Source organism: Polypterus senegalus, chromosome 12, assembly GCF_016835505.1.
Source record: "Polypterus senegalus isolate Bchr_013 chromosome 12, ASM1683550v1, whole genome shotgun sequence".
Lineage (NCBI taxonomy): Eukaryota > Metazoa > Chordata > Cladistia > Polypteriformes > Polypteridae > Polypterus > Polypterus senegalus.
In genome coordinates, this window is record NC_053165.1 from 5,612,530 (window position 1) to 5,628,460 (window position 15,931).

The 15,931-nt window shown below is 37.0% G+C and overlaps 1 protein-coding gene across 16 annotated transcripts in view; it reads left to right on the plus strand.

The window, feature by feature from the left end:
- cadpsa (Ca2+-dependent activator protein for secretion a) overlaps window positions 1–15,931 on the plus strand; it is a 364,578-nt gene that overhangs the window by 171,812 nt on the left and 176,835 nt on the right. For all 16 annotated transcript variants that reach the window (XM_039771426.1, XM_039771431.1, XM_039771437.1 and 13 more), the window contains exons 7-8: window positions 2,369–2,480; window positions 15,112–15,251. In XM_039771426.1, the coding sequence (XP_039627360.1) occupies window positions 2,369–2,480; window positions 15,112–15,251 (252 nt within the window). The remainder of the gene's footprint in view (window positions 1–2,368; window positions 2,481–15,111; window positions 15,252–15,931) is intronic.

Genomic DNA, 15,931 nt, shown 5'->3' on the forward strand with positions numbered 1-15,931 from the left:
AATACTTTTTGAATGCATGGGCTGTCTCTCTATTTTGCATACACAGCAAAAGGTCTGTGAATCCTTAATGAATGCTGAATGGGACCAAATGAAGTTGTCATATTCACAAGTCATTCCACCAGCATATTGCCAGCTCCTCATATGCCACTTTTGAAGTGTTATTAAGACCAAAAGAACCCTTTGTTAAGACCTTATTACATTAACAATATGTGATTAATAGGTGCATTATAATTAGTACCTAATCTAACCTGTTAACCAAAATAAATTAAAGTAAATTTAACTTACTGGCTACAGTTAATTATGATTTGTTTGTACAAGTAACCTTGGTATAGCATCTCCTAATTTTGAAGTTTGTTGAACAGTCCTAGAGTCAGTGTAAAAATTTTCTCTCTTTTTTTTTTTTGTCTGCCCCTGATGCAAGTCTAAGAATGTAAGGCCTGCGCCATGATGCAGCAAATAGAGGATTGATTGAGTCAAAAAGCCATAACACAAAGTGCTCAAAGAAGAATAGAATTAAACAGAATGTACAGTGTGACCATCGTTACCATAATAAAATGACCCACTGAAGTTAAAGCAGGTTCAGAAAATGGTGTATGTAATGCTATTTGGTACTGGTATAGAAATAAAGACAAAATGCTATGAAATGGAGTTTTAAAAAAAAAAAGGCAGGCAGGTGGTTTGGTTTTACGACGGCCTAATGGCCTCAGTCTCACGGAGCTGGAGGAAGATGGGGAGAGACATTTAATGTACTGTAGATTGGATGCTGTTCTTTACTCTACTACACTTTATTACAAAATGATAGATAATAGCATGGAATTTGATCTTAGTGAAGATCATAAAAAGAAAACATTCAAATAAACACAAAGCCAAAGCACAATAGGAATCTTCATCCAGCAATGCTCACAGACAACCAGTTTAACACCAACAAATTTATCCATATCTATTATATTAATGCAAAAGACAAGTTCAAGTTGTTAATTGTATGCATCTCCTAACTTGTGGGTCAGTACTTTAATGGAGTTTGGTGTTCCTGTTGTAAACTGACCCAGGGAGAGGGTATATATTAAGGACTTTACATTTGAGTTTGGAACAGTAGGAATATTCAAAAAAGGGGAGGCAACAACCCACAATTTTAGAAATGCTGCACAAAACTACTTTGAGGGTACAGTACCCCTGCTGAAGGCCAAAGAACCTGAAACGTGTGCTCTGTAATGTTATAAAGATGACTAAAGTGATTCAAAGATGACATTGTTTTGGATGTCTTCATCATCATCATTCTCATTCCACCTTTCCTGGTAATGGTTACAAGAAGCAAGGCTGACCAGGCTCAACAGACTTCCCTATTACCAGCAACTTCTTGCAGCCCCTCATGGGAAATACACAGAGAGTCCTGCAGCAGTCATCCCTCCACTATGTCCTGGCACTGACCTTTTGGTCTTTTCTCAGTGGGTTGTACCTGTTACACCTTCTGTGGTTGGTTCCAAGGGAGGCATGCTTAATGATAAGGCCAAATCATCTCAACTGGTGAATCTCATGTTTTTTTAAAAAAAAATAAAAATAAATAAATAAAATAAAATCACAAATCAGGAGGATTTGATGTGGGACTCAGCGATTATCTATGGACAGAATATCATGGTGCAGCAGAGGTTTGCAGGGTATTCAGTATGAGAATCTCTTAGTTGCCTCTCTGCTCTTTGTAGATGATTTTGCTCTCATGGCTTCATGGGGCCATGATCTCAGTCATTCACTAGAATGGTTTGCAGTTCAGTGTGATGTGGTTGCATGTGAATCTACACCTTTGAGCCTAAGGTCATAGTTACCCTATGGAAAATGGAGGCTTGTTTCATTCAAGAGATAAACAACTGCCCCAAGTGGAGAAGTTCCAAGATGTCCAAGTTTTGCAGATAAGTGAAATGAAGGCTTGACACTAAAGACCAATCTACATCCACATTTTTACTTAAATGCTAAAGTGTCACCAATCTCCTATAATAAGCCCCACTCCATCCCCAATCACTTTACCACTCTCCCTTCTGTCAGCTGAACCCTAGATGTTTGGCTATACAAACACCAAAATAGTTACAATGCTAAATGTAGACCAACAATGGTATCAAGCCATTTTTCATTCAGTTGGAACCTCTGTCTGATGACACAGGCTTTTGTAAAAATTTCATTTGTTACTTTTATTGTGTCGGTCAGTGCACTTGTACCTGTAAAAGGGAATGAATGGAGATGTAAACACCAAGATGACACAGGTCTAGCTCCGATATGTGGAGTAGACAGGAGAACCTGTACATTTAACATACATACTGCTGCTGCTACACGCGTTAACCTTTATATTTACATGAAATTATTTTGTTTTTTTTTTTAGGTGGGGGACTCAAGGTGATTTTACTACGACACATCCACTTCCTGCTGTGAAAGTGAAACTGTTTACAGAGAGCACTGGTGTTCTGGCATTGGAAGACAAAGAGCTTGGGAGAGTAAGCCACACATTTGTAATTTATGGTTCTGAACTGGCCAATGCTGTCCTGGCATTTATGCCTAACGAATATGATAAATATGTGCTGTTCTGACACTTTAATGGATTACCACTGCTTTATAATGGCACTGCTGGCCTGTGTGGACGCTAGGGAAGTGTTAAGTGTAGTGTGTTCTGCAGTTATTATACAGTACATCACCTTTTAGTGACTGCGCACAGGAAGTAAAAAGTTGGTAGTAGATCTCTATCAGGAGAAAAAAAAATGGGAAATTTTCATTTTGTAACCCACTGATCTGATTCAGGGAGACAGGATGCCATGGCATATCCCACCCACACTGGATGCAAGATGAAAACCAACTCCGTACAGGGGTGCTAGGATCTCACAAGCTACATGCATGCACATAAGATTAACCCCATGTGCTGGAAGAAGTTAAGAGTATGATTAAGCTGCTTTTTTTTTTAAACCACATGTGTATTTATGATTGTACTTTCACCTGCACACACACACACTCTAAAGAAAGGTCAAAACACAAACATGTATCCCCCTACATGTAATTATTGTAGTTGTTCTAATATAAAAATATACACAAATGAGATAATAAAAAATAAACTCTTATCTGGATATGGGTCTACTGTACTGTTAAGAGCTGTATGCAGACAATTTTGTCCGTTTCCATCTTCCACAGTTTATCCCACTCAACTTCACCTGGGCTCTCTCTTGGTACTCTTTCTCCTGTCTTCCTCCTTTAGTTCAAAGATCTCTTGCCAGGAAAGCCCCTTTCTAACCTGCCAGAGTCAGAGGTCAGTGCTGCCACTTTGAGGCTCCAGATTCAGTGCACCACAATACTATTATTTTTTTTCTAGTGGTCTATCCTGCAGCCTAACCATGAGATCCTCATTTTATATACATAATAAACATTATTTTACAGCTATTAGTAAAGAGGAGTCCACCTTTGTCCACTCCCAAAATCAGCACAGACCAATAATAATAATTAATGACATTTAAATAGCACTTTTAAAGCCTACACAAAGTGCTTCACATATATAGTGGGGAACTGCTTTAACCAGCACCTGAATGATGTCACTGCAGCCATTCCTACACCAGTATGCTCATGACACATTAGCTATTATGTGGTGAAGGGGGATGGATGGATAGATAGAGATAGATAGAATACAAAGTGGATTCAGAAAGTACTCAGATTTCTTCACTTTATGCATACTTTACTGTGTTGTACATTTTATTTTAAATGGGTAAATTTGCTAGTACAGTATGACCCATTAATGTATACTCAATATCCCATAATGCCAAAGTGCAAACATTTTTTCAGATAGGTTTGCAAATTTATTTGAAATCAAAAAACGGAATCTCTCATTCCTAGAGACTGTTGTCTTGGCACTGGAAGCCATCTCATCATTGCTGGTAATTAGAATTACAACGGTAGTGTCGTCAGCAAATTAAATATTGGGCCTGGATGTGTCAAGTACCTTTCATGTTTCTGGGTTTCTTTTATTGTTCTGATTGTGCTAAACCGGACCTTCTTTAGCATTCCTTTTAGGATGTCTCACATTATCTGCATATTGATGAGGAGTACCTCATTGAGCTAGGAACCAGATTCACATGTGAAAGGCTCTCAGGATATAATGTTCATTCGTTTTTCAAAAGTATACATTTTTGCAGGTATAGTAAAGTGTTTAAGTTCATTTTAGTTTCTGTTATAAACATCATCTGAAATAAAAAGGTAAACAAAGAGCACATATTTTGACTCTCCTTGAAAAGTCAAGTACAATTTCTCATACAGTTGAAAGGTCAGATAAAAAAAAAAAAAAATCAATTTTGGTCTTTAAATTATACAGAATCACAGGCTTTCTGATGCATTAGCCAATGCATTTGATTTGTCTGATTCTCAGAAACCAGCTAATAATCTAACTGCTCTCTTGTTTCACTAACTGAAAGCAGCCTGCGTCAAACTGAAGAGTAAAATGAAGGTCAAGTGTTATCTGTTTGTTAGTGACCTGCTGCATTATAGGCATAGTTTGAATGAAGTCATTTTTGTGGATTCAGACAGCAGATTGGTGGCCATTCCAATCAAGACATGCGCAGGAAGCCTTTAAAAGTAATGAAGCCCTTTAGTAATTTATTTTCCATGAAATGTAAATTGTTACTTAGGAAGTAACAGAGGTTAACAAAAGAAACGCATTATTTGTATAGAGACATCAATTTATTTCCTGAACACAGTAGAAACGTTCATACAATGTTCAGACAGTGACTGTTCCTAGATTCAAACCACGAACTCTGGAGCCGAGACAGCAGCTTTAATCACTATGGTATCATGCCACTGGAAAAATTAGAACTTTATGTAACTTCAACAATTTGGATATACACTATGGGTTAAAATATTTGAGCAAAACAAAAGCAGTTTTAAATTGGCCTTTGTCTTATTTAATTAAAATCAATAATTACTGGACTTTATTAATAACTTGTGTAACACATTAATTAATTTCATGTTTTTTGTTTGATCTTTTCTTCCCATCACTCAAGTCCTAAAATAAGATTGTCCCCAAAGAGTAGTAAATGCCACTGACATGGGTGATAGAGCTGTCTTATCTCAAAGATCTCTAGATACACATACTTTGTATACACATCTCTGTATACACATACTTTGTTATTATTCAAATCGTTTCTTGTAATGCATTATTATTATTGTTGAAAACAGAGACTTACTTGCTTGCTTTTAAATTGGGCTTATAGGAGATAGCAGTTAGACCTGGATGGCTGTCCACTTGTTTTGATACATTACAAAAATGTACCCATCCATCCTTCATTTGCAACCTTTCTACTCCAGGGTGCTATTTGGATATGGCAAAACAAATGAATTACATACCAATTGGGTTTAAATTCAAGCTACTTAGCAGCCATATGAAAAAACTTTCTCCAGAAGCATAAACATATAATCGTTACATGGCTGTCCACTGAAGATGGAATGAACACAAATGTTGAAATCTAAAGTTAAATCTATCAATTTCGAAGAATAATTGATTTTGCCAACCAAAGTTGGAGTGGTCAAAACTACTTATCTAGGATTATGATTTATTGATTACATTAGGCCCCTTAAGCTTGTCAGCAAACACATTAGTGACAAACTCTGGCTGAAAACAATATTACTTATATGTTGATATGTAATTCATAACCATTCTAAGACAATTATGTGCTGTTCAGCTGGCCATTTATGGCCACTGCCTACAAGTAATAAATCATTTGGATGGTCTTCAATAGATTTTTCCATTGACCTTTCACCTTTCAAATGATTTCACCACAGGTTTAGTGGTGTGGAAAACAATTTTCTAAAAGCTTCTCATTTTGGGTCTCTACATGAACTATCAGCCGCCAACAGCTTAGCTGAAATGTTTGAGTACACTTTCACATTGAATGTACATTAGGATAATTTGTCTCTATGAATCTGCCCTCTTGTTTATTATAAAATATATATCAGCCACAACATTAAAACCACTGATGGGTGAAGTGAATAACATTTATTATCTCATTCCAATGGCACCTGTCAAGGGGTGGGATATATTAGGCAACAAATGAACAGTCAGTTCTTAAAGTTTGGAAAGAGGAAAAAAAAGTCACAGGCAACAAAATGCAGCAAGTAAAAACACAAACACAAACAATTTCTTTCTTGTCAGTTTAATCAAGAAACTAAAAGTTTCCAACATTTAAATGTCCGCCCCTGTCTTTTATATGACTTCCAGGTGGCAATTACACCATTAGCTTTTAGACACATTGGCCTTCTTTTCTAATGCATGTTGTTATTCCCAGCTGTTGATGCCTTGCCTATCACCATGCATGCTTCCAAATAGGAGGTTACTCAAACTTGATTTTACATTCCCTACAGTATATGCAATATACAACATAATATTAAAATAATGTAGAACTTATAACTTAATTAACATATAAAGTATAAAGGTATAAGGTTACCAGTTTATCTCAGAGCCCACTCACACACATCACCTACCATCAGTGGCCAATTTATAATCAACAGTTCAAATAACATGCACAACTTTGGCAATGCGAGAGGAAAATCTGAAAACCCCAAAGAAAAAGACTTGAGCAGTACATGCAAGCTCCACATGGATCTGTCCTATGTGAAGTATACAAGTGTAAATATACTGTATGGAAATACAAACACAACATTTGGAAAGACTACATTGCAGTGTTGCATATCACGTTAACCTGTACACCTTAAATAGTATATGCACTTGTAACATACCTTCATTTACTGAAGTTTTAAATAAGTATATAAAACTCAGGAAAAAAAAAATCAGAAATGTCATGGGAGAAAAATGGTTAACAATTCTTGCAATACAAAATTGAAGTAGAAAATTCTCTGAAAGGCAGAGTTTTTCATTTCTATAATGTGATTGAAAATGACTTCCTGAAAGAATCACAAAATTACCCTCCATTAGCTGACCTCAGCTCTGGCCTTTAACAGTTTTGAGCTTGCATAAAAAAGTGAGTCCTCTGTGAGGTTAATGCTGCACATTAAGAGAAATTTCAAGGGAAATTGAATCTAGAGTTTGTATTTCAAGGTATATTTGGTGGAACACTGTGTGCCTCTTTGAAATATGTCATTTCATAATGTGCATTACAGCAGAGGAAAATTTCCAAAATAGCCATTTTGAATGGGAAATATTTTCAGCCGTTGAGGCCTTGGATGGAATTCTCCGGGTGACAAAATGAAAGATCTCCTATATTTTAAAAACTCTTGTGATGGTGTGTTTGATAAGTAGTAAGGCTGCAGAAGATTTTTCTGTAAATGTTTCTACCTGCAGCATGCATGGAGAACTGAAAAATCCAGACAGCTGGATGTCTATCAAGTTATTTTAAGAATAAAATAAGGAAGAAGTGAATACATCTAGGCAGGGGTGCAGCCAGGAATTCATTTTTTGGTTTTCAGGTTGACATGAATCATAATTCTGTCTATGATCTGCTATGATAGGCTTTCTCAGAAATCTTCATGTTCACTAATCATTGCTCTGGGGAGAATTGTGAATAAATACAAATACTTACAGTACGAACTAGTCAATAATCTTTATTGGAATAATTGCAATTAGTGTCTATTTCTCCTCTGTAAACTCAGACTATTTAAACGTCACGTTGTTCTTTTACAGCAGTATGATCCAGTCTGTCATCACATTCAGCTTCATTACCAGGTTTAGTGGTCTGACAAATCAGAATTGATCAAGTCAGAAAATATGCGCATGGTATAACATTCAACAGTGTTTGAGGGATGTGCAGACACTGTAGCCTTCAATAGACAGTTTAGTACATAGGTTCTAGAACCTTCTCAAACTATTTCAGGGTTGCAGGGGCCAAAGGCTGTCACACCAGGATTGGAAAAAAAGCGCTGAATAAGGCCTAGATAGGAGTTTGACTGACTGACCGGACGGACGGATGGCCAGACAGACAGACACTTTATTAATAAAAGAAACAATATGAAATTAAATAGTAAGAAAAATGAAAAAAATAAAAATAAAAAAGCAGACAATAACTGAGTAATGTTAGCAGGGACCACTCTGACTCACATATGCACATTAACACACACCTCATATTTACACACTATAACCATTTGCAATTGCCAATTAATATAATCATCAAATTTAAAAAAAAAAATCTTCTTTGCTTGAGCATGTCTTGCTACAGTAATTTTCTGGAAATGGGATTATTCAGAGCTATTCAGTTATGACAAATGTTAAGGACTAACAGAAGTGAAAGGCAAACTTTATTACTGCAACTGACCACTATGTATTATTAGGTGAATGTGGCACTCTGAATGTGGTAAATTAAACTGTCAGTGAAACTATGAATCATTATAATCTGCAGATAATACAGCTGTGAGGTTGGGTTAGTGTGAGGTTAACACTGAATAAATGTTCATTTCCCCTCTGCAGAATGAAGTAGCCTGTGGCATGTAAGCCACTCATATCTAGATAACCTTTAGTATTCCTTGCTTGCATTTTACACCTTTTACTGCTAGAAAGATCATTTAACATACCTGTTAGGACTTAAGCATTGACAAGATTGAAATACTGATCATTGGTTCCCTTCTATTTGTGTTCAAGACTTTATAAAGCAGAAACAATTTGCTAATGCAGAGGTTTTCGCATGTGTCTAGCTGGACTTGCATAAGCTTAATTAATTGCTCGTTTGCAAGTTCTTATCCTATGCATGTCGTCTCCGTGTTTTTTTTCTGTCTGTAATGGGATGCAAATTGAGAAGCCAAATTCGAATAAATAAAAACCTTGAACCTGAAATCCATCACAGAAACTTAGAGAATGTAATGTTATTGGGGGGAAAGAATACACAATTTCCATCTGTTAATTTACAAGTCTGCAGGAGACATTCAAGTAAGGCTCTTAAATGTTAAGTTGTATGAATGCCAAGAAACTTATCACAAACCTGAACTATCACTCTCCATGTACATGTTGCCTCCACTGACCTCCCTGCACATGAATGCAAGTCTGTACCAGAGTCCCAGTGGATCTGAAGCTAAAGTTTAAAAATGCTCAAATTTCCAAACATGCCACTAACATTCCTAAAGATGACATAGATGATTTGGGAAGTGTGTGTGTCATTGGCAAAGTTAAATAAACTTGAAATCATTTTAACTGATGACATACAGCCATTACACGTAAAACATAACTTCAGTAAAAACAGAAGATATTCACTTTAAAAGACCCACACAAATCGCTACAGAAATTTACTTCTTTCACGAGTTATACATCTTTTTAATAAATATAGAAGATATTAAAATTTCCAAAAGTGCAGTTTTTTCATATGCATAATATGACCATTTTAAGAAAAAGTATAATATCAAAGTGCTAGAAGTAGTTACAAAAGAATTTGGTTAAAAATTATGTAAATATTTCAGAATATCTGTGCAAGTATTAACCCGTCCTGTTTGTTTGTGTTTGTTTAATTTCTGTCTGTTATTGGATGTAATTGACAAGACAATGTTTTCTAGTGTAAACAGGATTAATAAAAACCTTTGACCTTGCATCCTGAATCCATCTAAATAAGTTTGAGAAAGTTATGTTATTGGATTGAACAGGAGTTCAAACTTTTTCACTCCTTTTACCCTGTGGCAACATTTTGAAAGTTACCCCCACCCTATTCTGTTCAATAATTTGAGTACTTCTATGATAACAAAGTGATCAACAAAGGGGAAATTTTAACATACTGTTTCTAACGTGTATTTTAAGTTCAGATAATAATTAACACAAATAATAGCAGATAATAATTCTACTCCATTTATTTAAAAACACCTTATGATGACCAGATACCAGATTATCAGAACAAAAACACACTCGGTTGAAGAAAACACGTCAGGAAGACACCGGGGGGGGGGGAAGGAATACACAACTTACATATGTTACTTTACAAGCCTGTAGTTAACATACAAGTATGAATCTAAATTGCACGTTTTATAAATGTCAAAAAAGTTGAATTTCATATCATTCTCCATAAGACAAGACAACCAACTGGTTTACAGGCCAACAGTACATTCAAACTGAATATGCATTTATGCTACTCCAATGGCACAGAAGCAAACGGCAGTGAATAATGAAATGTTGAAACTTCAGTGCTAACCTCACTAACCTAGCTACTCTACTGTATAATGAATGAAACACTAAGGTCTGTGTGTCCTGTCTCACAGAGCAATCTTTTTGGTTTGGCTTTGGTGATCCAATTGAAAGAGAGTGAAACATAAAAAGACTAAAGGCAGATTGGGCATGCGCCAAGGAGAGAGAGAGAGAGAGAGAGAGAGAGATTACTTCAAAGACGGAAAGGATAAAACTGGACAGGTGACAATAAAGGGTACCTTGAAAATATACAAGTTTTACAGGAACACACTTGAGATAAACACAAACGAATACCGAGGAAAGATGCTGAAAGCAAACGTATGGGAAGAGATAGTAAAATAATAATTTCAAAAGATTTGCTATTCATTATTTGACAGATACCATGGCTATTTTATAAATAATTGATTAAATAACCAAAACTGCAAGAAACGCAGAATGAAAATCAGGATAACAATAAATAGAAAACTACATTAGCTGCTTAGTACATTTTAATAATAATTTACCACATTTAAATTTTGTAATTTCTTCATTGACCCCCCCCACGCCGAAGCTTATAAATAACCGGGTTTGGGAACGACTACATCCATCCATCCATTTTCTAACCCGCTGAATCCGAATACAGGGTCACGGGGGTCTGCTGGAGCCAATCCCAGCCAACACAGGGCACAAGGCAGGAACCAATCCTGGGCAGGGTGCCAACCCACCGCAGAACTACTACACTACACACTATTTATTATAATAAACAGCAAAAAAAAAACCCTGAAACTTACCCGTTTTACAGTCTAATCCTTCTGGCCTTCCTTGTGGCAAACTCGTAATTTAAATCACAATAATCGAGGGCTGTAACAACGTCCTCTACAAAAAAACATCACTGCTGAGTTCAAATCGCATCTTCTGAGACATGGATGTCCGTAGATATTTTCTTAATTAATCTTAATTTTGAAAAGCTCCGTTCTCATGAAACCACAGTCATTGTGATGGTCACTTTACTCCAATATACGAACTCCGAGTTGGAAAACGTGCCCATGACGGACTTCAGAAACTAGAGGGCTTTAAGTGCATTGCTAGCTCCTTGAGCTCAGAGTACAGGCCGAGGACGTCAATGTGGTGAAATTCTCCATTAGATAAAAGATTCACAAACCGCCTTCTCAGGTCATCATCCTTCATGTCAAACAGTGAAACGGAAAACCAAACATTGCTGCAAAACACTTCCATTGTGTTCACATTTTAAAGTCAGACACGGGAGCCTTATCCCAGATTCGTCGAGTTTGGTTATGTTTTATCTATAAGGCTATATCGTTTTAATACAGATTAATTTAATGAACTCAGTGTTTATCTTGCGTACGGCCCGCGGTTGCACCGTCTGTCTGTGTGTACATGCCGCCAAGCTTCCGAAACATGGACGGAGGGTGGTCCTCATGCGATTTCCAGGTTTAGAAATCAAGTCTTAACCAACCGAGCCAAAGGTGAAGTGATTGGGCTTCTGTCAACCGCGCTGCCATTAATGATGGATTCTCCGATTCAACTTCGAGTCTTCCGATTCGCTGCAGTGATTTGAGTGTTTGACTCGTTATTGTTCGTTTGAACAGTTTAGAAAACACTCCCGAATTATCATTATATGGTACTGTATCTCTTTTTACCAAATCTTTCAATATTTTTTCGCCCTTTTAACTACCGGCTATTATGCAGAAAAATAAAGGCCTCATAGCTAAACTACCACGGCCCGCAGCGAAGTTGCTGGCGCCAGCCAAACAAGCGCATGCGCGTTTTTCGAGTCGCGTGCCGGTGACTTAACGCGGCAAGTATAAATAGCAGTTTTGGCGCGCGGACCGAGCCCTAGGAGACGGCGTCAAAGAAATGAAGGCGTGACAACGAATCCAAGAGTGCAGGTGAGGACCTTATAGGTAAAAATAGAGTTAGGATCACGTATTTATGATCTTATTACTGTTTTTATGGCAGGCGCTGAGGATAACCGAGGAGCTTACGGTTGTTAGGACTTTAGGTAAAAAAAAAAGGTACTTTACATGAAAATGCAAATGGCATACCTGCCAGTGACCGCTCTATTTGTGTAACGGTGGTGTATGGATAGGAAAAAACATAACGAACACCTGGCATTAACTAGTGTAAAGTCCTTGGAAAAGCATGTGATGAATTCGTTTATCTTATAATCTGGAGTAAATTTCCAGACGACTGCCCTACATGGTAAAATGAAAAGTTTAAACGCACTGAAGGGCAAAAGGCCGATGTGCGCCTTTTAAGTATTCGCGAGAAGCACCTGACCGGCGCCCCGTTTTAAAGAAAAGTAATGGAGAACAGCTGCGAGGGGGAACCGCCTAGCATATCACAATTATTTTTTTTTTTTCAGTTTCTGTAAGTAAACATTCTATTTGAAAGTGGAATTCATTTGGTTTCATTTCTCTGAGAAATATACCCGCATTCTGCCTTTTCACACAAATTTATTTTAAGTATTTTATTATTTGTTTTAACAACATAGCAGCTAATAGTAACTCAAATATCTGACTCCACCATCACCTCCACATGTCTCTTGGCAATCCTTTAAAACAAAGATTACAAACAGAGCAATAAGCTACTGTAATGTTACTTTAAACAGGTATTAGGCAAGAGTCAGCCTTTGTGCAGTCTAATGAAAAACTGATTTTGTATCGTTACGTTTTAGGGTGCTTCTTCATTTTGTTGTGACATGTACACAAACATTGAAAGAGTAAAGAGTTTGGATGCATGCATGATGTGCATGCGGTAAAGGGACCTCCGTAAAATGCTAGACAGAATTGCCCATGAAGGGGTTTACTCCATGAAAGAAAAGAATAGTGATTTTTTTTTTTTGTTCCAAGGTGTTGCTAAAATAATTGGGGGAAGAGGGATTTCCAGGATATTGGGAATCACTTACATGAGTCTGGGAAAAGACACTGATTTCTAAGTAACTCTTGGAGCTTCCTGAAATGTCAGGGAGACTTGGCATGACTGTGTACATTCTTTAGTGTAAGTGAAAGGGAACTGATAATTAAAAATAGAGTGAATTTAAAAAAAAAAAAAAAAAGCCTGATAAGACTGTCAGCAGAGTTCTGTTTCTGTTATAATGCAAGGCATTCATTTGGGATGACAGCATTAGTAGGAGATCAAAGAAGGCCACGTTGAAAATGAGCTATAAGATGCGTGGGCACCAATGATGGCGTTAACACTGAGGTTCGAGTGAAGCAAGTCAATCATAGGTCTGATGGAGCAGTTGGATGCAAGTGTTGGTGGCAGCAAAGACATTTGGGGTCTTTACTGGTGAAGTTCAGTCCCTGCTACAGGAGGCTTGCTAGCACTTGTGTTGTCTGTTTAATCTTGTTTGACCAGGATTTCCTACCACCATTACTTAAGACAGTTCCATTTTGCCAGGCCAACAATATTGGAGGTTTTTTTTTTTGCAGAGGTCATGGATCTTTACAGAAGGAGAGATAGACCATAAGGATGTGGAGCAGCAGCATGTCACTTTATTATTTATTACCCCAAAGTGCTGTCTAGGTCAGTAACTGCATTGGTCTGTTGGTGCTTTGGGTCAATTGACCATATCCTGAGATTCCTCCTAGTACAGAGAGGCAGATAGGTCATAATGGACAGAATATTACCTGCAACATCCTTCACTGTCGTGTTTGTTTACAGTATGATCAGAATCATCAACCTGTGTGCAGTATGTGTTACCACAAAAATTGTAATTGTTTAATTGTGGCATGTACTGTATGATCGTTTTTTTCTTCAGTTAATACATGAAATGTCTTTTGAAGTTAGACCTGTGAACCTGTGGAATACACAGCTACTAGAGTGACTTTCTAGAATCAACACTCGTAGAAGGTTACACAGGAAGTCAGCACACAGTTCTGGGCTTCATAATCAAATCGCTTAGCTCTTAAGCCACACAGAAAGTTTAGCATGTTGATATGCAGAAAGACAGAACCTCTTAGGTCTCTGACTTCTGTCTAAGAACAATATTCTCTCAGTTTTACAAATGTCCTTCTCTGACAGGGCCATAAGAGCCCATAAATGTTTGTCTGCGGCTGGATGCATCTCTAGTGATTTTTTCTTGTTGTATCACTTGGTGCAGTCATGTCTTGAATATGAAAGTACAAGCAAGAGTAGTTGCTCTGATCATATCTTTACATTTAATCCCACTACATTTGTGACTCAGCAATAATTTGGTATTCGGAATAAGAGGAAAACATATTCTTCTCATTTTTAGCATTTTAAGTATTTGTTTTTATAGGAACTGTTTTCCTAGACCACTACTTACTCTTTTTTGCCCTAATTCATCACTACATGAACTTATTTATTTATCTCAACCAGGACATTTTATCAGAATATGTTGGTTCATGATTGAATGAATTATGTTTATACTTTACTGTCCTTGTGTACCATTTGCTAGTTACATAACTATTAATTTAGGGCTCATTCATGTGCACACCCACACTTATAGAGTCACTAGTTTAACCCTAGCCTGACCAGACCAACACTGCCAACTTTGCTTCAAGGCAATTAATGTTATGAATTAAAATAATATCAATTTTAAAATACATTGTGTATACCTAAAGTGATTGTTAAGAATTTATAAGAGTAGTATTTTTCTAAATACTATTTTCTAAATACTAAATTAAATGTATTCTTTGGGATATTAACATGAACTCTGAGGTGTAAGACAACTTATTTTAAGCAGCAGAACTTCTGTTTGTATTGCACTACATAAGATAAGTGCATATACTGAAAGTTTCCATGTGCTATACCTCTGCTAGTTTGAAAATTCTATGCCCCTACTTCTTTGTGGTTGGTATTGCTTCTAGACCTTAACCCATCTTAGCTCTGCTTGTCCTATTGCAGTTTGGATTAGCTTGTTGTAATAGTTACTGCTGTCTCCAGAGTGATAAGTAAACGTGTTGTGCAGTTCTTGGTATTTTGTGTTAGTTTTACCATTGTAAATACTCTTATTCCCTCAGGTTGTCTTACATCCAACACCAAACAGTCCAAAACAAGCAGAATTACACAAAATGACAGTTTACAAAAATTGCCCAGATCAAGACCTCAAAATCAAGCTTGCCATTCGAATGGACAAACCCCAGAATATGAAGCACTCCGGGTAAGTCAATTATGTTAGCTGTACAGTGCATAATACTGGATCTTTTATATGAGAGAACTGGAGATGTTTAGTGTTGAATAATTAACTATGTGTTGTAATTGTACATACCTGTAAAGCTGTATGGAAAATATGAAATTGTTTTCATCTGGCTTGATCCAATGAAGATGAGGAGATAACACTAGAAACACATTTTCATTGTCCAGGAAGTGGATTCATAGATCCCATTACCTTTGACTTATGGCTAGCCTTGACATGCTTTTTTTTGTAAAGTTATTGACTTTTACTGGTCAGGGCTATTGTGGTAGCACTGAATGCTTAACAGACCAGACATCTGTTCTTAGCAAACTTTCCACCTTCTTTTGGAAAATTCAAAGACAATTTCAGGCTAACTGCGAGATATCATTATTTTCAGTGTATGTTGGAGTCTGCCCTGGACCTTCTTGTTGGACCGTACTTTATACAGCCCTGTAAGGAGATGCCTGAGGCGATCCTATTACATCCAACCACCTCAACTGGCACCTCTCAGTTGCCCTGTGTTACTGAGCACTTAACCTTGTAAAAAGGAGTAAATCCAGTAACACTGCTCATGACCTTCAGTTCAGCCAATAGTGTGACCCCATTCTAGTTTGTGTGCTTTGTATGTAAATAAATGTAAAGTGTCTTGAGCATGGGAAAGGTGC